At 41.0% G+C, this 22,643-nt stretch overlaps 2 protein-coding genes across 2 annotated transcripts; one reads left to right on the top strand and one right to left on the bottom strand.

The window, feature by feature from the left end:
• The first annotated feature begins 600 nt into the window (after positions 1 to 600).
• On the top strand, positions 601 to 8,712 carry mmd (monocyte to macrophage differentiation-associated). The gene is made up of 7 exons (XM_046844330.1): positions 601 to 1,115; positions 2,509 to 2,590; positions 2,937 to 3,097; positions 3,420 to 3,494; positions 3,626 to 3,727; positions 3,806 to 3,875; positions 4,973 to 8,712. The coding sequence occupies exons 1-7, from the start codon at positions 1,090 to 1,092 to the stop codon at positions 5,183 to 5,185; spliced, it is 729 nt and encodes a 242-aa protein (XP_046700286.1). The 5' UTR covers positions 601 to 1,089; the 3' UTR covers positions 5,186 to 8,712.
• A 3,242-nt stretch (positions 8,713 to 11,954) lies between these two features.
• Positions 11,955 to 20,728, bottom strand: hlfa (HLF transcription factor, PAR bZIP family member a). Its single transcript, XM_046844134.1, has 4 exons — positions 20,311 to 20,728; positions 18,284 to 18,625; positions 12,966 to 13,180; positions 11,955 to 12,880 (listed from the first exon to the last, which is right to left on the bottom strand). Exons 1-4 carry the CDS (start codon positions 20,417 to 20,419, stop codon positions 12,665 to 12,667), a joined length of 882 nt encoding a protein of 293 aa, XP_046700090.1. The 5' UTR covers positions 20,420 to 20,728; the 3' UTR covers positions 11,955 to 12,664.
• Positions 20,729 to 22,643: the final 1,915 nt, after the last annotated feature.

Genomic DNA, 22,643 nt, shown 5'->3' with positions numbered 1-22,643 from the left:
AAAGAACGAATGACTCAGACTAGAGGACTTGTTAGATGAACTACTCAATTCTGTTTCCTGTACATAACCTCATACATGCTCATACGCGTCCAGTAGAGAATTAACGAATCACTCTTTGAGACTCGTTTTTCTGAGTCAAATTAAAACGTGTTCAATATGAACAAATTGTTCATGACTGACCATCTCTACTTCTCAGGACAAGTTCCTTACTACAATTCATGATGCTGAAAATACAAAGCACGATTTCTTTACGTCCTGCTTGATCATAATATCACAAAATGTCTTCTGGAGGACAATGAATGCATTATAGAGAGATTACACACACAGGTAAGAGGGTTTCATAACCTTCCTACAGGAGTGATGTGACCTCTGAGGACAAGAAAGGTCAACAGAAAGACATCAATTGTTCCTGTTTGTAAGGTAATTACAGTAAACAGAGCTCTGGGTTGTTGACTGACAAAACAGGTACATCAGCTAAAGCCATCACCCCCCACTTGCTCCTCCCCACCACCACTATCCCGCCTACTCCAACTACGTCATCACGGAAAACGCAGCCTCAGTGACGTCAAACTCGGTCGCTGATTGGTCCGCCACATTGCCGTCCGATTTTCAAGCTGCTGAGCGATTGGCTAAGCTGCCTGTCGCTCAGGGCGCCAACAATGGACTAACGTGCAGGATTTCAAACCAAACCCGGAGAGGAACGTCTAGCGCACCTGGTGCTGTTGTTTGACACGACCAGGAGGGAACCTAGGTAGGGAGAGAGCGTTGATTAGGGACACGGAGGCAGCAATTCACCAACTCGGCGTCTCTAAGGAGGGCATTGCGATGAGTGGTGCTCTGTGTTCTCGGCACGAGTTTGATTTGAATGATCATGGCGTGACTGAATATATATGTATGTATTTATGTAGATGTTTTAGTCTTTATTTAGATGAGTTATGTTCGGCAGGACGCGTTTAAAAGTGTGTTTTTGGAGAGATTGAGGCGACCAGGGTTTGGATTCAGTGCTGATTTGCATGAACAGTTAGATCTTCTTTTTTCCTTCCTTACTGTGAATTGTGCCGAGTTTCCGGTTTGAACATCAGTCACACCATGAAGAGAGTGAACAGCTTCCAGAGGTGAGTTTATACAAAGACTCCACACTGCAGCAGGCTTTCTGATCCACCACAACTCTTCATCCGGGCTGCAGGACATGCTGAATCGAATTCCACCACCACGACCAGTACCATCATCATCATCACCACCAACATCATCATCTCCACCACCACCACCATCATCATGACCACCAACACCATTATCATCATCATCTCCACCACCACCATCATCACGACCAACACCATTATTATCATCATCTCCACCACCACCATCACCAACAACATTATTATCATAATCATCTCCACCACCACCATCATCACCACCAACACCATTATCATAATCATCTCCACCACCACCACCACCACCACCATCATCATCATCACCACCAACACCATTATCATCATCATCATCTCCACCACCACCACCATCATCATCATCATTATTTTATATTATGATGAATAATTCATATCACACACACTCTTCATCTCTCTCTCTCTCTCTCTCTCACACACACACACACACACACGTTTTCCATTTGACTTCCAGTTTTCCCAAAAATTCCACATTTGGAGACATATTCCAGTTTTTAATATTTATTATCTATATCAATAACCATAATAATTATAGCTTCAAATTAAATATTACATTATATTTCAATTATTATTCATTTTTCATAATTTTTATCCCGTATTCATGCATGCATTTTTATGCATTTTTAATATATTATTATTTATCATTTTGATGACATCTTCTCAATCACGATGCCAATTCATTTTTTACGTCTCAGATATTTCACTATTTTCGGTTTCGATCGAGAAAAGAACAGCTCGGTGAGAACTCAAATGGACACGGTGTCCCTGTGTATTTAAATCAGCCAGGACACGGAGCTCTGAGACTCGGGACGTCAGAGAGATTCTGTACTGTTTATATAAATATACAAGATCGTCCGTGTTAGACATGCACCTATGCAATTATTATATATTTTATAGTTAATTAATTTTTTTTTGGATTCTGGAGGTTGTGCTGCTGAAGTTCGGCGTTAGTCGGTTCCGATGCTGATGCTCGCTCTCGTATTAAGGCGACTTCATTTCAGACTTTATTATATCATTGTCATATTTTTATTAAAAAACAGCAATATAATTGGATTTTTTTCTAATAAGTGTATGTGTGCGAGTTGATCATTAGCTAAAGATGAGTTACTACTTGGTGAAGACTCGAGTGTGGGAACCGAAGGAGACTGAAAAGGATATGATCAGATATAAAATATTGTGTTCTAATGTATATTTCTATTCAAATTATTGTTCTATATTCTATGCTAACATATTATTATTCTTCCTATTATTATTTCACCTCGAGTGCAACTGATTACGTCATTGTGCTTGGATATGACAAGCTGTGTGTATGTGTGTTTTACAGATTCATGAACAGCAGAGCTGCTGCTAACTGCCGATACCAACCCACAAGCTATGAGCATGCAGCAAACTGCTACACACATGCGGTGAGAGAGACACACACACACACACACACACACACTTTCTAGGATCTATGACTGGACAGCACACATCAGCACATTGTATTGCAGGATAAGCAGAATGTTATAATTTTTACAGCCAGCAAATACAAGCGTTTTCCTCTGTAGTATATAGGTGTGTGTGTGTGTGTGTGAGAGAGAGAGAGAGAGAGAGTGTAGCAGTTTAAGTCCTGATCAGGCATGGACATCTCTGTATTTCTGAGCAGTGCTCTGGTATCTGTGCTTGCATATGAAAACATATAGAATTTTTTAATATATATATTTATACAGTATGTGTGTGTGTGTGTGTGTGTGTGTGTGTGTGTGTGTGTAGCTGGTGATTGTGCCTGCATTTGTGGGCATGACTCTGCTACACCGTCTCTCAGATGATCGGTGGGAGAGGATCACGGCGTGGGTGTACGGCTTTGGCCTGTGTGGTCTCTTCCTCATCTCCACCATCTTCCACATTATCACCTGGAAGAAGAGCCACATGAGGTCAGAGAGATGGAGGGATGCAGGGAAAGGGAGGAATGTAGTGAAGGACAGGAGGAGTGAGCATGGGGAGGTGGAGGGATGAACACAGGAAGATCAAGTGGTGGAACATATAATGCAGGGAGATTGACAGGGGCACATGGGGAGTTGAAGGGATGAGCATGGGTTGATGGAGGTGAACATGGGAAAACTGAGTGGTGAACATGGGGAGATGAGGAGAAGGAGGAATGCAAATGGAGTGATAAAGGACAAAAAAATTTACAGTATGTGTAATTAATCAAGTCAGGTGTTAAATTGTGTATGTGTGTGTGTGTGTGTGATGCAGGACAGTGGAGCACTGCTTTCACATGTGTGACCGAGTTGTCATCTATTTCTTCATTGCTGCCTCATACACACCATGGTAAGAGAAGTATACTGTGGAGTATAAAGTGAGTCTGTGACAGAAAGTGTATGGGGTCTAAACGTGTGTGTGTGTGTCTGTGTCTGTCTGTGTGTCTGTCTGTGTGTGTGTGTGTGTGTGTGTGTGTGTAGGTTAAACCTGAGGGAGCTGGGTCCTCTGGCATGTCATATGCGCTGGTTTGTTTGGCTAATGGCGGCTGCAGGAACTATCTACGTCTTCAACTACCATGAGAGGTGCGTCCTTTGATCTTTCACTTCTTGTGCAGTGGAGGCATGTGACCAGCATGCTGATGGTGTGTGTGTGTGTTGTAGGTATAAACTGGTGGAGCTGGCCTTCTATTTGACGATGGGGTTCTCCCCTGCGCTGGTGGTGACCTCAATGGTAAGATTGTACTGTAAACACTGTACACCACACAAATCACTTCCTCCACATGCAAACGCATATTAATAGAAGGGCTGCCAGACAGAGAGATGGTCATCTAGACAGATTAATTTTCTTCTAGGTGGATATATGCTTTATTGATAGATAGATGGATTACCAGATGGATAGTTTGATGTTTATAGAGATAGATGTTCTTCTTGATGGATAGATGGTTTATTGATGGATAGATGGTTTATTGATGGATAGATGGAATGGCAGAATAATAGATGAACTTTTACATGAATATAAATGGACTGGCAGATAGATGGATGGTCTTAAAAAAGAATAAATGATCTTCCAGACGGATAGATGGACAGCCAGATGGATAGGTGGATGTCTAGATGGATAAACCTTCTAGGTGGATGCATGGTTTATAGATAGATGGACTGTCTGATGGATAGATGGATGTCTAGACATATAGATGAGCTTCTATGTGGATAAATGGTTTATAGATGGGCTGTCAGATGAATAGATAACATGTATATATAGGTTTCCCAGAAAGATGCATGGACTGTCAAATGGATATGTAAACTGGTAGATAGATGGTTAGATGGTTTTATAAATGGTAGATGATCTGCCGGATGGATAGATATCCTGCCAGACAGAGAAATAGACGGTTAGATGGATAGATGGACTTTTACATGGATAGAAATGGACTGCCAGATGAATAGATGGACCTCTAGGTGGATAGATGGTCTTCTGGATGGATGTGGTTTATAGACAGATTAATGGACTGCCAGACAGATAGATAGTCTTTCAGAGAGATAGATGGACTGCCAGATGGATGAATGTACTTCTAAATGGATAAATGTTCCTGGGTTTGATCTGGAGGTCAGGTGTCTATGTGGAGTTTTCCATATGTTTTACCCAGAATTCTCCTTCAAAATCAACAATGTAAATGATATAGGAATAATATGGAATTGTCATAATAATACTGCATGATTTGTGAGAGGTGTCTTGAGAAAAGTCTGAGTAATACTGCAGTTTGAGGCGCCACCTGGTGGCCAGCTGTCCATTTCCACTATCAACACACACAAACACACTGCGTATCTCTGCAGACGAACACAGACGGTGTGTACGAGCTGGCGTTCGGCGGTGTGATCTACTGCCTCGGCGTGGTCTTCTTCAAATCGGACGGAGTCATCCCGTTTGCTCATGCCATCTGGCACGTGTTCGTGACCCTCGCTGCCGCCGTACACTACTACGCCATCTATAAATACCTCTACCGAACCTCACCTGGTGACGAGGTCAGGCTTGTGGCTGACCTATGACCTGTCTCGTGTAAACAACACGCACACATTCACGCACTCGCAGAGGGTCATCTCGCTTGACATCTACAACATTTTCCACCACAAGGTGCTCATCAGCTACTCGAGTTTACCAACACGACCTCCGATTGTTTACTAGCCGCCAGGAGAACAGTGTGTGTGTGTGTGTGTGTGTGTGTGTGTGTGTGTGTGTGTGTGTGTGTGTGTGTGTGTGTGTGTGTGTGAGAGCGAAAATGAACAGAAATCCATTTTCTCCGGTATTTTTGCACAGATTGCACGATTGTTTCAGCCAGGGAGAGAAAAACGTGCACATTTTTCCTCAGATGTAGTCGATCATAAGACACACATTTGGTGTCTACAGTTTTGTACCATTTCGTGACCGTGCCATTACATCTACAGAGTAAAGGAAGCGTACAGATGCTAGTTTGGCATGTCCCAAGCGAGTGTGCGCGAGTGTCAGGGGATTAGCCACGCTGTTTAAACGATATTTAACGTTCGACTGCATTTGCGCGTTGTGTACATTTCAGACGATTTTGGTTGATCCGGTCTTTCCAATGCCAGTTGATTCAGGTATTGCGTGTCAGGTGAATGGTTTCGTTTAAAAACGGATCTTTCGGACCAATTTTGCACACGCTCATTCCACAAAGAAAAACCATCATGACGTTACTTTCTGAACCGAGACTGAGATCGGAATCCACCGAAGCCTTGCGTTATTGTTCGAAATACACTGTATGGATAAAAGTATTTGGACACCTGACTTTCCCAGCTGTATGTAAAATAAAAAAAAAAAACACCCAAACTGTCCAAAAAAGTTGTAGGAACACTATTGTATAGGATGCAGTCATGAGAAATTTTCCCTGAACGAGATGTTCAGAGTGAAAGATCTTGAATGTCCTGCTATAGAGCTCTAGCCCTGTGGAACACCTTTGGGATGAATGTGAACGCTGGATGCACTTCAGGCCTCTTCACCCACCATCAGTACCTGCCTTTACTAACACCCTTCTGGCTGAATAAGCACAAATCTCCATAAGCACACTCCAAAATCTAGTGGAACATCTTCCCAGATGAGTGGAGGTTTATTATACCAGCAAATGGGGACTTAATGTTGAATGTGGGGTTTATTAGGCAAATTTTTATAATTTATAAGGCTGGTACTCAGGTGTCTACAAATTTTTGTCCAAATAGTGGACTGAGATGATCGTCATGTTGATAAGGAACGTCAGCTAATTTGGAAAGTCAATACAGTAAAGCATACTTTCCTGGCGAACCAACGGGCATCTTACCAGCACCAAATCGAAACCATAAGTTTTTTTTTTTAATCGAGCACTGTGCGTGATGGCTTCATGGAGGTTACTGACTGCTAACGACCAAACTGTTCATCAGGCAGCTTTTTTTTTTTCGTTTTTTTTTTTTTCTTGGATTAACAGTTATTTACAGGTAGCAAAAGTGACCTCAATCATGAATGTAACTTTTAACATGATTAATCGCTTGTGGTTTAGCTAGCTAGCTTCAGCGATGTGTGTGTTTTTGTTTTTTCCCAAAAAACTTACACACCAGTTCCTTCTAGCCAGTTCATGAAAGTAACGTGCTAATTCTTCTGGTGAGCTTCGCAATGCGTTTAAAGCGGATAGCACTCAAAACTTTTAAAAACCTTACATTTGTTTGGACGTATATGGGCAATGCATGGTCTCTCCAGACTCCTGTACACACCTTTTCCCTATTTTCCCGTGATGGACCCATGTTTTTTATTATTAATATTCTTATTTCTGATAGAGTATGTGAAATATTTTAAGGCGTATGTGCAGTATTAAAAGGGAAGCATACTTTTTTTCTTTTTTCTTTTTTAAAACAGTCAAAAGCGTGGAAGCGTTTCTTTTTGTGAACTATGAAAGACCACTTTGTCATTTTCTTTTTGTATCTCTTTTTATTCTCTACTCCATTTCCCACCTCAATGTGCAGTTCCTTAATAACCTCAGGTTGATGATAACGAGCTGCTGGATATTACTCAAGAACGCAGATTCACAATCGTGAGCCAGCGAGAGTGATGGAACCTGTCACTTGAGCACTGTGTGGGCCTTTTGTTGGTGACCATATTTGGCGTAAAGCTGCTAAACCAAAAGAAAACTCGCGACTACTGAGAAATGGAGGCCTAAATCTTATTAGGGATCTTATTTTATATACTGTATAACATCTCCGAGATAAAACCATCCCTTCTGAGTGAGACAGGCAACAAAATAGGTCATGAAACGATATTTACTTTGACCAAACAAATCTATCAATGTCCAAATGCTTTACTTTATTTTTCAATTGAAAAAAACCCTCCTTAGCATTAGGAACAGCTTTACACACTCTCTGCATCCCATTGTACAAATACTTTGCTCTGCCTCTTGAACCAAAAGTGTTCTTCACTAGTTGGAGATTTCTTTCTGGCCTCGTGATCCAGTTCATCCCAGAGTAGTTTAGTAGGATTTAGTAGGACTGGGCAGGTCATTCGACGATAGATAACAATCCAGACAACAGGTTTGTTCTCTAAGTAATGCTATGTAAGAATCATTATCCAAGTATGGAATGGTTGCCATGTTGGATGCTTTCACCCAGAATGTCTCCAACCTTCCCTGATCCAAAATGAACCCCAAACCATGCATCTCAATGTTTGACTGTAGTGGTGAGGCAGTGCTCTAGCATCATCTCTCCTGTTCTCCGTCTTACAAAAGTTCCTCTGTTAGAGCCAAAAATGTAATCTGTCCACAGAACTTTCTTGTCCTTCACTGTCCATTCTTGTGCGTATTTGCTTTGTACCTGGTTTGTTGCATAGAAACAACGTGTCTCAGAAACCAAGACTTTTGACAGTCACCGTAGCAGAAATTGTTGTGCATCGAATGCAGATCTTTTACCTGGCTAACGAAATATCATGTCAAACAAACAACTTGACTTTCACCCCATAAGGTGCATCATTAATTTACTCGTTAGATTTATACCGATTACTGTTTCTAATAAAAAAAAGCCACGCCCACAAACATCAGTAAATATCACTATGAAGCCTACATGAGATTCATTTCCATGTCAGTCGCTTCTTAATTTCTTGCATACGCTGTACCATTCGGAGTTAAAATCAATGATGGGGGAAATGGAGTACTTTTGAGATGAGCTGCTTTTTTTTTTTTTTTTTTTTTGGTCAGTATTTTCATTCCAAAGATTTTCTGTGTACATATTTTTCTTTCTCTGTGCCACTGTGCTTAATGAACATGAGCTGAATGTTGTGCTTTTTGATAAAAGAAAAAAAAAATGACTTCATCCTCTTTTCGTAATATTTCTACTGTCTTTTTTCATCCTGGCACATATTTATACATTTGCCGGCTTTTTCAATACGAGGAGAAAAAAATAAATAAAGGAATTAAAAGTAGGAGCGACTCTCCTGTACAGCTGGCTAGTTCTACTTCTGGTCCATTCAAAGTTTGGTGCTGCACATGATAACTTTGTGTCCAATTCTTTCTAAAGTGTTCAAATAAAACAACTGCTTTATCTTCCTGCTTCTGGTCTTATGTTCTCCATCTCTTAATACCATCATTATGACACCACTGCTATAGAAACCATCAATATTATAGAGGAACGCAGTGTAAGAGAGCACATCATTGTATACAGGTATCTCACAATGAACGCAATTCAACAAGTCTCCTTTCACTGTAGCCACAGCTGAACCACCCGAATACATCATCTCTTGGGACCCTGGGTTTTCTGTGCATTTGCCTGCATTAGTTTTAGCGCAAATTGTGCAGAAAAGAAAACACAACAAAACTGTGGCTGACTTTTCCTCATGATGTGCAGCTTTTCTTGAAAGTCCTTCTTGAAAATAGCCTTGTAAGTTTATCTGGAACCAAATCCAAATCTTCTCATCTGTCAGCCATTGTGAATAAAAAACAGCTAATAAATACACAAAAATATATTTAAATAGCAGTTTGCTACAGATGCGGGTTGTGAGTAGAGGTTGACCGATTAATCGGTTTTGTCAATTAATCATCACCGATAGTTGACTGTCAGTACAACAGTGGCCTCTAGAGGCAAATCACTGATGCTACATGCTGTTTGATTTTACACGTAAAACTGCTGCACAGAGAAATATATTTATTATTTATATATATTTATTCTTTTATATATTGATACATATTTACTTTTACACATTTTCATGATTCAGTACTGCTTTTTTTTGTTTTGTAATAAAGTTCAGTACTTTTTTACATGGAGTGTTTGTTTTTTTATTAAGTATCCATATTAAAAACATTGACTAATCAGTTATCGGTAAAATACACCCAACCTCTAGTTGTGAGCTCTGACTAATGTGCTCTCAGGCCATCCAATCAAAGGATGTGAAAATAAAGATGGTATTGTACGCCTGATTGATGGCCCTGGTGCTGCTATCTCGAAATCTGTTTGGTTTTTATGGTGTGGTTTCTGAAGGCCTCGCTGCAGATTTTGACTCCGGCAACACGTAAACAAAACGGGTTAAAGTTAGTTTGCTCAACACCGCTATAAAACATCATGTTATTCATCCTGCAAGCGCCGATCTCAAATCATGACCAAGAGACATTTTTATAAAGCAGAAATCAGAGGTATAATCTTACACACTGGGGGGAAAAAACACAACCACAAGAGCAGCTTGTTCATAATAATTAAATGTTTTATTTATTTATATATATATATATATATATATATATATATATATATATATATATATATATATATATATATATATATTTTCACGTTTTTTTCTTCACATTTTACAATTATACAAAAAAAGGCAAGATCTGACTTTGCGCTTTGAGAAGTTTAATAACGACCCTGATTCGCTCACAAAACGCTAGCTTAACTCTGAGTAATAGATATATAGGTTTTATTTTATTTATATATATATATATATATATATATATATATATATATATATATATGTGTGTGTGTGTGTGTGTGTGTGTGTGTGTGTGTGTGTGTGTGTGTGTTATATATATGTAAATAGATTCTGTTTAAGCTCGAGGTTAAGTACTACTCTGAACCTGTTTGTGCCTTGTATAAGAAAAATACTGTACAAAAAACATAGACAAACATAGAACTCTAGAATATTCCGTATAAACATTAACATCTCTGTTTTAACCAATATAGCTCTGTTAGATTAGTGTTTGTGTGTGTGTTTGTATGTGCATGTCCGTGTGCCACATGTTTTGGTCTGTAGTAAACAAACAGATTGCGTTAGCCATGCTAATCACTGACAACATTGTCGTATCTTCATCATCAGTATCAACCAGGCATCTCTTTTAACATCAAAAAAAAGAAAAAAGAAAAGAAACCACAGCATACATTCAGTACGTTCAGCACGCAGCCGTCTGAGAGAGAGATCGAGAGGGCCGAGGTAAAGCTACGAGAGGAGACTATACACATCTGTACAGGAAACTGAGAGGAGAAAAAGTAAATAAAAAGAATAAAAACAGAGGATTGTGGAGGTTAGAATAATAAAACAACAACAAAAAAATAACGTATTTCCCAGACTATATCCACGTTTGTTGTTTTTTTGATAAGTACTGCCATGATCGTTGGGTATTAGCTCGCTAGTTCAGCAGTTTGTGTGAGAATCGTATGGCTAGCAGCTAGCTTTTTTGTTATATATATTTTCATACTTATAAAACATAATCTTCATGTTACCTCATCTAGAGTCATCTGTGTTTAATTAAGCTAGCATACATCACGTTGTTCACATGACTAGCGAAGTAACTAACTACACTGTCTGGAGAATCAAAATGGCTAGCTAGCAGAATAGTCTATTGTCCGCTGACTAGCAACAGATTAGCTGCAAGATTGATATGATGTCTAGATTAAGATTTGTATGCGATTAAAAATAAGATAGCCTTGCTTATCATAGTAACCGAACAGAGAAAGTGGAATTACATGGCTAGTTTTTTTATTAAATTAGCTGATGTCTGTACGAAGGTTTGTATGCTATCAAACACTAAACTTCACTCTATATTGAAGAGTAAGCTAGCTTAAAGCACTGGTTTGGTCGATTCATGACTTCTCATTCACCTGCTGCTCACACGTCCAATTTCAATTCCCATTTCTTTTCACAAACATATAAAGAAAAACAAACAAACTGGCATTTTATAGTCCAGAGATTATGGTATATAACTTTGAGGCTCATGCACCAAAATAAAAGCAGGTCAGGAATTATTACATGAAAGAGACCAATAATAATAGCTGTAATAACGAATAGCTGCAAAGTCGTTCTCAGGTTAAAAAAAAAAAAGAAAAGAAAAAAAAGATGAAATCTTTAAAAACAGTCCATAAATAGATCAGATCAGTGTTTCAGAAGGTAGACTCGCACCCGGATCGGATTGTGAAAGACGCTTTAGTGCAGGTTGTTAGCGGAAAGAGAAACAGAGAGATGAAAGAGGTATGTTATCATGAGTTCCTGTGTGTTTGTTAGCTAATTAGCCAAGTGCTCTGAGGGGATGCTTCTACATAAACATGTAGCACATGATTTACTTGTTTACTTAGCTAGCTCGCTTAGAATAGTAATCAGCTCTATAGAACACCGTTTTTAACTTTCATAATATCATCTGTAAGTATTTACTGATGCTAGCATACTCCACCAAGCACTGGCTAGTCTGATAAAAACAGTACTTTTATTAGGAAAATATATCTAGCTATCTAAAAGGAATAAGCTAGCCTTGCTAACGATCAGCTGAGCCGCTAAAAACGAGCGTCATCGCAACTCAACACAGACAGAAAGTGAAATTACATGGCTAACTTGTTTATTCAACAATTAAAAAGCGCATCTCGATTGATTTTATTGATTGTCGACGTAATCGCAACGCACAAAACTTCCACGGGAAATTTGCTTTGTTGCTAGATAGAGTGAATACATGGTGTATAAATCAATTTCTCTCTCACACACACACACACACACACACACACACACACACACACACACGTGCTGTGAACCAGATGAGAGAGAGAAAAAGAGCGAGTCAGCTAGCACTGCTTTCTTGCTTCTTTTCCCTAAATGTATGTTTGGAGTTATTGCTCTCTGAGTGACCGATGTGTGAATAAAAAACAAAAAGAAAAGGAAAGACGATGCTGTGTGTTAGCATGATGAGAAGCGAAAGAAGCAAGACGTAGAGACAGAAGTGTCAAAAAGAGAACGAGAGAAGAAAAGATAGAATACAGCACCACTTTCCAGTGAAAATCAGGAAGTGCAGAAAGGAAAGGAAAGGAAAAGAAAGGAAAGAAAAGAAAAGAATAAAACGTGACAGAGATCAGGCGCTAATCAACGCTAATGCCCGCCACACAGCGCTAATACATCGACACAGAGATGGACAGAGAAAGAGACGTGTGGAGGCGAGTGCTCTAATCGTGGCACACTGAAGTCCTTGGTGGAGGTGGTGGTGTTGGTGATTAGGGGAAGGGGGTTTTTACGGGGGTTAGAGGTCAGCGGTGGGTTTACAGGGCGCCGTGCCGTGCCTCGTATTTAGCCAGAACGTTCCGGCAGCGTCCCAGTTCCTTGCGCAGCTCGGCCACTTCTTGCCTGAGCGCCGCGTTCTCTTTCTCCAGGAAGGAGGCTCGGATGGCGATCTGGTTCTCTTTGAGGCGCCTCGCGTCCCTCGAACGTTTCGCTGCTACGTTGTTCTTCCGACGCCGCGCCCAGTATTTATCATCCTGAAGAAATTTTAGAATAAAACAGTTTATAGAGAGACAGAGACAGAAGGACGCAGTGAGAGAGGTGTCGACACTCAAGACATACCTTCATGTCTTCAGGGATAAAGACTTTGCGGGCTTTTTTGATCATGGGCTGTGGTTTGAGCTCCTCCACGGTGAACTTGCGCTTGCGTGGGTCGAACATCTCCTGACCCGGAACACTGGACAGAGCGAGGTCGGCCGGGTCGGGTTCGTAACTCACCGGCACCTGGATGGACTCGGGGTCGATCGGACTCGGGGTGTTGCGATTTGATGGCAGACCTGAGACACACAAACACACACTTTTTGTCATTGATGGTTGTGTTAATGTGTATCAGGGGTCCAAACTACGGCCCCCACATTTGGAACGGTCTTTTGAACAATGCCAGGGGCAAAAATCCTAAGAAACCCTGGAGTATACTGAGGAACATCTTGGACATTATCAACCATTTCTTTTGACCAATCAACACCAAATTTGGTAGACTTGATATTCAGACCAACCTGGAAGATTTTTGTATATTCCCAGAAGAAACCAAAAATTTCCCAGTAAAGCCACAAAACAGAAAGTGAGGCTATATACCAGCAACTTCGCACTGACACAAAACTATGTAGCCTTCAACAAAGCCATGACCTTAACCTCTTTAACACATTTATAACCAGTGTTGACTTCTATTCAAAGCTTACAGTAACTAAGCTTTACCGCTCCTCTAGAAATTGAGAAATTTCCTCTTACAGTCAGAGAATTGTCCACCACTGTCTTTGGGAAATATATACACATCATGTGTGAAACCAAAAATCACTCTCATTACTCTTTTTTTGCAACAGTTGTAGCTTGTACTTCAATGTGGAAATCTCTCTGCCAGCCCCCTGAAAATAGGAGCTTTATTTTTCAATATTTGAGTAATTTGTTGTAATGTTCTAATGCTTTTTAGTGTATGAACTGCGTATAGATGACAGTTCGAGCCATGTGTCTGGGCACCAACCAATACACACACTCTTACTGGCCCTAAATGGGATTACATGCGGTATCCACAAGGCGGCGCCAAAACCATATTATTATTATTATTATTATTATTATTATTATTATTATTATTATTATTATTATTGTCTTTAGTATTGTTAATCATCACGACACGTATATGATGCACTGCTGTATATATTGCACACCTAGTACAAACAAACACACAATCATTTATCCACCAATCAGTAGGGAAAAATCATGAGTGTGAACATGTGCTCAGACTGAGATGGAGAAGAAACATAGGGACACACCAACATCATTACACAGTCTGCCAGTAACTTTACATACCAAATGTGTGTGCATGTGTGTGTGTGTGTGTGTGTGTGCATTGTATATATTATTATTATTATTATATTTATTATTATTATCTGTAAAACCAAAAGAGTGAAAATGTCAGAGCAGCAAACGGCTCTGTAGTTTCCATAATGCGTGCATGCATTTGTGTGAGTGTGTGTGTGTGTGTGTGTGTGTGTGTGTGTGTGTGTGTGTCCCTCCTTCTGTTCTGTGTTTTAGTAGAACATTCCGATCCCTTCAGAAAGCAAAAGAGCCCTCCTCTCCATTCACTCACACACATGCGCGTGCATGAGTGCACTCACACACACACACACACACTGCAAAAGACAGAATGAGCATGTAAGAGAGGGAGAGAAAGAGGGAAACTATTCTTCTGAGGTTATCTAAAGTTAACAGTGCTGTTCTATCAGACTATAACCTTTGACCCCTCCCTCTCAACACACAAACACACACACGTGTACAGAGATACACACAAATACGTATGTTATATACAAACACACACGGTTAACAACAGTTTGCACTCATAAACAAAAGAGCATTATTGTGTGTGTGTGTGTGTGTGTGAGAGAGAGAGAGAGAGAGAGAGAGAGAGAGAAAGACGTCACACAGTTCACCACTGTGCTGTCTCACGTGAACTCCACTGTGGTCAAGCTTTGCACACAAACACACACACACACACACACACACACACACACACACACACACACACACACACAGAGTACTTGCCAATGTGTAGGAACTCAATGCCAACACTCATTATCACACCTCTAATTGAACCTAAACTCATTACCACACCTCTATTTAACCCTAAACTCGTTACCACACCTCTAATTAACCCCAAACTCGTTACCACACCTCTAATTAACCCTAAACTCGTTACCACACCTCTAATTAACCTAAACTCGTTACCACACCTCTAATTAACCTAAACTCGTTACCACACCTCTAATTAACCCTAAACTCGTTACCACACCTCTAATTAACCCTAAACTCGTTACCACACCTCTAATTAACCCTAAACTCATCACTACACCTCTAATTAACCCTAAACTCATTACCACACCTCTAATTAACCCTAAACTCATTACCACACCTCTAATTAACCCTAAACCCGTTACTACACCTCTAATTAACCCCAAACTCATTACCACACTTCTAATTTACCCGAAAACTCATTTTCACACCTTTAATTACCCCTAACACTCATTATCACACCTCTACTTTACCCAAACACTGATCAATGCACTGATTAATGCAATACACAAACAATGCAACAAGAGCAATACTTTATAAATCAAAAAACTATTAATGAAGAATTATGACTTGTGCTTTGCAGGCTAAACACATTCTCTCTCTCTCTCTCTCTCTCTCTCTCTCTCTCTCTCTCTCACACACACACACACACACACACACACAATTTGACTAACAAACCACCACAGTGGGTACAGCAGCTGGCAGGCTTCCCAACTAGGAAAGCAGACACACACACACACACACACACACACACACACACACACACTGAACCTTATTCACCTCTGTCCTACACACACATGCACACACACTATCTTGGCAGAAGGTAAGCGGTTATTGCAAACACTATCAGCGGCGATCAAAGGGTTGACTCTCATATCTGCTGTTTGTCAGGTTATTGCAGTGCAGGAAAAGAGTGTTTTCTTATCCCTATCTGAGTCTGTCTGTCATCATGGGAGTTCCTCACGCACAGTAACACCATCCTGAAAGCCACCAATATGCATCAGGGGTGTTCCCACACACACACACACACACACACACACACACACACACACACACACCACACCAACCTCCTTACACACACCGTTTGCACATTGTCAAGCATTTTGTACTTAAGCTAGCACTCAATTACAAATTTGAAAATATCCCTTAGCCGTATTAGCAAAGCTAGCCACGTTAGCAAAGCACAATTGCATTCCTGAGAGTGTGGAAATCAATGATAACCTTTATTAGCTATTTGATTTTATGAGCTATATTAATTTCTTTCCATTTATTTAAACTATATAGTTGGAAGAACTTTTGACATGGCTAATAACTATGATTGCTCAGATTCACTGATTAGCACAGAGAAAATGCACACATTAGCTTTGGTTTGCTTTTAGACAGTTACAAACTCTTCTGTTAATTTCGACTAAAACAAATTTAAAGCTAACAATGCCTTAAGGAGTATATTGAGTATACTGAGTACAGCAGAACGCTAGCAATACAATTAGCTTTATTTACTATTAGCTAAGTTGGGACTGTATTTAGGTGTCCAGCACTTAGCTAACTGGCACATATTCGTATAGATATAAATAATGTTAAATACTCCTGATACAAAAAACAGCCGAGTTTAGATTTTTAGATATTTGATAAAATACTGCTTTTAACGTCTATATTAGGAGGACAAACTTTTAATAAATATCTGACAGCTCGCTACAAATATAGCAAAGGGCACCTAGGGCTACGCAAATAAACCAGAGAAAGAGCTGAGTCATTGCTGGCGTTCGATTCAGCACACTTGGGTTGAGTATTAACCTGTGGGAAAGGTGAATGTCAGGTCACAATGAGCTATGTAGCAATGAAAGAGCTAGCATAGCAGGTTAAAGGTGTAAATTCTCCTCACAGCAGATGACAATCATTCACTCCTTTAGCTAACAAGGTGCAAGTTTGTGATAAGAGGGTCTTTCGAGGATTTAATAACAACTGGAAATCACTTTAGTCAACCTCCTCGGTTTTCAATAGGTCGGAGAAACAACAGGAATGGACTTTATGTAGCTAATCTGTTAGCTAGTCACCACGTTATAATTGATTATTTTCCTGTAACGGGGTGACAGAAGTATTACTCCACTGAAACTACAGCAATTTTCCAATGGATGTGATTTTTGGTTAAGGGGATCGATTTATAGTTAGATTTAATGCTTCACCGGACAAATTCCTGTTCTCACTTACGTTATAGCAGCTATAAACGTTCAACCCCTTCACTAGTCTCTCGTTCTTTTCTTTCTCATTAAGTTATTGAGACAAAAAGACCTAAAAAAGTTACAGCTTGACCTCACATTGTTATAGAACACAAAGACTGGAGAAACCTGTTCCAGCATGACGGTGAAGATCTGCTTTACATGGGTAGGAAGTGTGTGGAAGATCTCCTGCTATAGAGCAACTCTATTCTCCTCAAATCCGAGTTTTTTCCTTTCTTTGGCGTGTTTGTTGAGGCTGATGGAGGCTGAGTGTGTGGATCAGGGCTCGGTGCTCAGTGCTCACTGTAATGAGCTGTTTAATGTATCAGCATTTACCAGTCTCTCTTTCTTTTCCTTCTCATTAAGTTATTGAGACAAAAAGACCTAAAAAAGTAACAGCTTGACCTCACGCTGTTACAGAACACGGACACTGGAGACTCCTTCCAGAATTGTTACGTAAACATCAATTAACAGAAATCCTCTTTCTGCCGAGCATCAATCCAGCACACATCCTGAAAAACAAGCTGTTGCTGTAAAAACGATGACAGCTGCTGTTACAGAAATGAAACCGACGCCGTTATTAACGATATACGTATGGATTAAAATTCTAGCAACTACAATCAATTTGACAAGTGTAGCATTTCCCTACATCCGACCCCACACTCATTTTGGGGCTCGTTATCGGCTGGGGGTGGAGCTGATTTCAGAGCCGAGAAAAAGGTCAACGGAAGCTTTAAAAACGAAAGCCATTAGTTTTTCTCAGAAAAACTTTTTCTACTGAGGATATAAGCTATATTATTATGTGAATATTAGACATGTATATAAAATTTTATTTTCTATTTTTATGAAATAAAATAACGCTCATTTACAGGTGTTCAGGTGTTGATGGTGACGCCTGTAGCAGTGTGAATTCCTCAGAGAAAAGACCAGTCTGTGTGGGAATATGTGGAAAATCATAGGTACGTGCAAAACCTTCAAAAGGGCTGTATAATTGTGTGTGTGTGTGTGTGTGTTGATGCTTGTGTGAACTTGTATGTACATTAATTATTACTATAGGGAATGTGAGCACATGAACGTTAGGGTGTGTGTGGTTGTGTGCACCTGCTCGGCTGGGGCTGTGTAGGCAGCCCTGTGTCACCATGTCGGCTTGTACTGAGGTGCTGGCTCGGTTGCTCAGGTCCACCACAGAGGGCGGTGAAGGCAGGGTCGGGCTCTGCTGTAGGGGCTGCTGGGTAATCTGACTCTGCTCGTTCTGCGAGTTGGCGGGGATGCCGTTTTCAGACAGGAACTCCTCCAGGTCCATGTACTCCAACTGGAAGTTGTCTCCATCGTACGGCAGCGTTTTGTCCCAAAGCGTCGGGCCGAGAAAGGCCGACTGAGGCGCATTCGCTCCGCCGCCATCTTCCTCTAGCTTCTTCTCTTTCTCCTTCTCTTTACCAAAACCTGTGGAGATAAAACATTCAGATTGTGTTGGAAAACGAAAGGGCTTCACAGTTATTAAAATATGATGCATTGCCAGATGAGGAAGAACGCAACAAATTAAGAGCAATTTTAATTGATTCTAATTAATTCAGAGAGGCCACGCCTACTTCTTTGGGACTGTTAATTAGAGCCAATCCCCCGTTTACTGTGACAAACAAATACAGGCCACACCTCTTTCACTGAGACTTACTGAGATTAACAGACACAAAGGCCACACCTCCTATAGTGTGACTGACAGGTAAATAGGCCACACCCCCTTCACTGTGAAGAAGCAAACATCTCAATGAGATTTTGGTTTAACTTTTTACGTCAACATGCTGGGAAGAAGGTCACTCACATCCGCTTCCTTCAGCATTACTCTATTTGGCTCATTTGGCTGCGTTCAGTGATTTAAAGTGGAGTGAAACTGATGGGAAAACAACAAAACATCCACCAGTCTTCGTCTGAATGAAACCTCGGCGGGGTCCCCTGAAGCATACGTCGATAACATGATATGCATTTATATATGCATGAAGTTAAACTAGCTCCTGTCCTTGCTACGCCTCGTCACACTCTCCAGTGCAGAGGTCCCTCATCACACTTGTGTGCATGTTCGTGGTTTTTTATTTGTTTTTTTTCCCCTTTAAATGCCGATGGCGCAAATTACACACTCAAGCAACTCGGACTTTAAACACATCTGAAAAAGATTTCTCGATGAAATGATTTTCCAGTCAGGTCAGTTTGCAAATGCCAGTGTTTTACACACTCCAGCAATCAGGTGTTGCTGCTCACATGCGCCCCCTATGGGCAAGAGCATTTCAAACTCTGTAAATCCACACAACTTTCTGATGTTAGAACAAAATAGTACACAGCTGATCCTCCTTGGATGGATATGAAGCTCGTGCTGGACTGAAATTCAATGCATTTGGGTGCCAGAAAAGACATGAAATAATGTTTTGTGATTTGAATAATAGAATCAAAGAAAGGGAGAGAGAAAGAGAGAGAAGGATCGAGTGCGCACTTCTCTTATGCAGCAGGCCAGAGACACTTAAAGCTTCACCCTGCTGTCAAAAATGAAGAGCACAACCATCTCACAAACTTCACCCTTACTCATTACCCCTAAGATCCATACAACCGCAGAGATGTGCTCTGCTTATTTATAGGAATAAAATAACACTATTATCTGAACGACTGGTGCTTTAACACTACAGTGCACTCTAACTACAGTAATCAGACCTGTCCAATCAGGAGCACGTAATAATGCAGTAATTATGCAATAATAATGAAACAATAATGCAACGTCCACAGGATCATGACGTTTCCAGGATTTTGAAGGAAAGCAGAAAAAATGTGAAAGAGGCAAAAAAAACTTGCATGCAACAATCATGCACGAGGAAGAGGAACACGAAAGAATTAATAATAATAATAATAATAATAATAATAATAATAAATATTAATAATAATAATAATAATGCATGCAATAGAAATAATGGTGCAGTTATTGTTAAAAACGACAAAGCAATATCAAATAAAATAAAAAACCAATCAATAACCAGGTATCACGCAAATAAGACGTGAGCGAAAACAAATTAATGAACGCGCGTGCCGAAAGAAGGCACGCGCAGAAATCTTTCATGGCGCGTGAGTGCGCGCGTGCGTGTGTTTACCCTCGTCGTGGTGGAAGGGCAGCTTCATGGGGTTCTCCAGGAGGGATTTGAGCACTCCGTGGGTTGGAGGCAGGAAAGCGGAGTTGACGGGCCGCGACATTTTCTCCATCGCCGCGCGCGAGCAAGACGGGTTTAATCCTCCGGGCACGAGACGTCACACCGAGCAGGGGGGGTAATAATAATAATAATAATAATAATAATAATAATAATAATAATAATAAATACAATAAAAAAAGCGTGCAAAAAGAAAAGAATGTCGGCGCAGCTGCAACCAGCTGAGAGAAAAAAAACGCACTTATAAAAAACAAGATTAACGAAACAGCGAGCGGGTGCGTGTTCGAGCCGCGCGCGCGCGCACTGCACTGCCGCCGTTCCGTTTGCGTTTCCTGCTCGCTTCTGAGCGCCTCCGGGAGCGAGCGCAGGGTTTCGCCTCCCATGTGCGCGCACGCTCACCGCTGTCTCTGACGTCACGCTCATGAATTGCCCGGAGGGGACTATTCAGATGAGGGGAAAAAAAAGGAGGGGTGCGGGAACGCGCACAAGCGCGCGACACAGAAACGATTTCGTTTAGCGTTCGCGCTTGAGCCGTTCTTTTTCTTCTCTCCTACCTGCTCGCAAGTAAGGGGTCACGTGAGCAGTCAGATTCAGCTTACTGCACAGAAACAGGGTTATGATTCATGGGTTTGTGAGAAAGTCGTACGAGCCCGTGAACACTAGCGTTCGGGTTGGGTTGGTTTTCTGGACGAATGAAGATGGGTGTGTGATCACAATGTCCATGCACACCTTTCTCATTCAACATTACACTCATGATACACACACCTCAGTGTAACACACAGTCATTATTCTGACTTTTAGTATGAGTGGTTTGTGGATTAGAAATTAGTTTATTAGAGAGACGGCGCATGTAGGACGTTTTGGAGACAAGGTGAGGGAGGTGAGATTGAGATGGTTTGGACATGTTCAGAAGAGGGACATGCGTTATATTAGTAGGAGAATGCTGAGAATGGAGACACCAGGAAGGAGGAAAAGAGGAAGCCCAAGAAGGAGGTTCATTGATGTGGTGAAGGAGACATGCAGGTAGTTGGGTTGAAGGAGGGAGATGTAGAGGACAGGGCAGGGGCGTAGATTACGCGGGGGACGCGGGGGACATGTCCCCCGCACTTTTTATAAAAAGTTAATTCGTCCCCCTCACTTTTTTTACTGGAGGAAAAAAAAACAGGTAACACTACACACTTCGTCCCCCCCACTTTTGAAATGATGGCTACGCCCCTGGGACAGGGGGCATGGAGACGGATGATCCGCTGTGGAGACCCCTGATGGGAGAAGCCGAATAAAGAAGAAGAAGAAGTATGAGTGGTTTGTGTGAGGGGTGTGAACATGCTACTGACGTCGGAATCCCCCGGAAGCATCGTTTCTCCGACACGTCCCTCCGACACCGAACAAACATTACACACCAAACACACTGGACACAGCAAACACACTGCACACACCAAACACACTGGACAAAACAAACACACCAAACACACTGGACACAACAAACACACTGGACACAACACACACACTGGACACAACAAACACACCAAATGCACCAAACACACCAAACACACTGGACACAACACACACTGGACACAACAAACACACCAAATGCACCAAACACACCAAACACACTGGACACAACACACACTCTGGACACAACAAACACACCAAATGCACCAAGCACACTGGACACACAAACATACTGGATACAACAAACACACTGCACACACCAAACACACTGGACACAACACACTGGACACACCAAACATACTGGATACAACAAACACACTGCACACACCAAACACACTGGACACAACAAACACACCAAATGCACCAAATACACCAAACACACTGGACACAACACACACTCTGGACACAACAACACACCAAATGCACCAAGCACACTGCACACACTGGACACACCAAACATACTGGATACAACAAACACACCAAACACACTGGACAAAACAAACACACCAAATGCACCAAACACACTGGACACAACAAACACATCGAATGCGCCAAACACACTGGACACAACACACATACTGGACACAACAAACACACATAGTGTGCATATAATTACAGAGGAAAATCTATCTATCTATCTATCTATCTATCTATCTATCTATCTATCTATCTATCTATCTATCTATCTATCTATCTAATAATCACAAAAAAAAATAATAAAATAATAATAATAATAATAATAATAATAATCCCTCCCGCGTGATATGGTTAACACCATGAACCATAAGGTCAACCAGTCTGCGCGCTCTCGCGCACTTTCGCGCCCC

This window comes from Silurus meridionalis, chromosome 29, assembly GCF_014805685.1.
Source record: "Silurus meridionalis isolate SWU-2019-XX chromosome 29, ASM1480568v1, whole genome shotgun sequence".
NCBI classification, from domain to species: domain Eukaryota; kingdom Metazoa; phylum Chordata; class Actinopteri; order Siluriformes; family Siluridae; genus Silurus; species Silurus meridionalis.
Note: the sequence above shows the minus strand (reverse complement) of the source record. Positions and strands in the feature narration are given on the sequence as shown.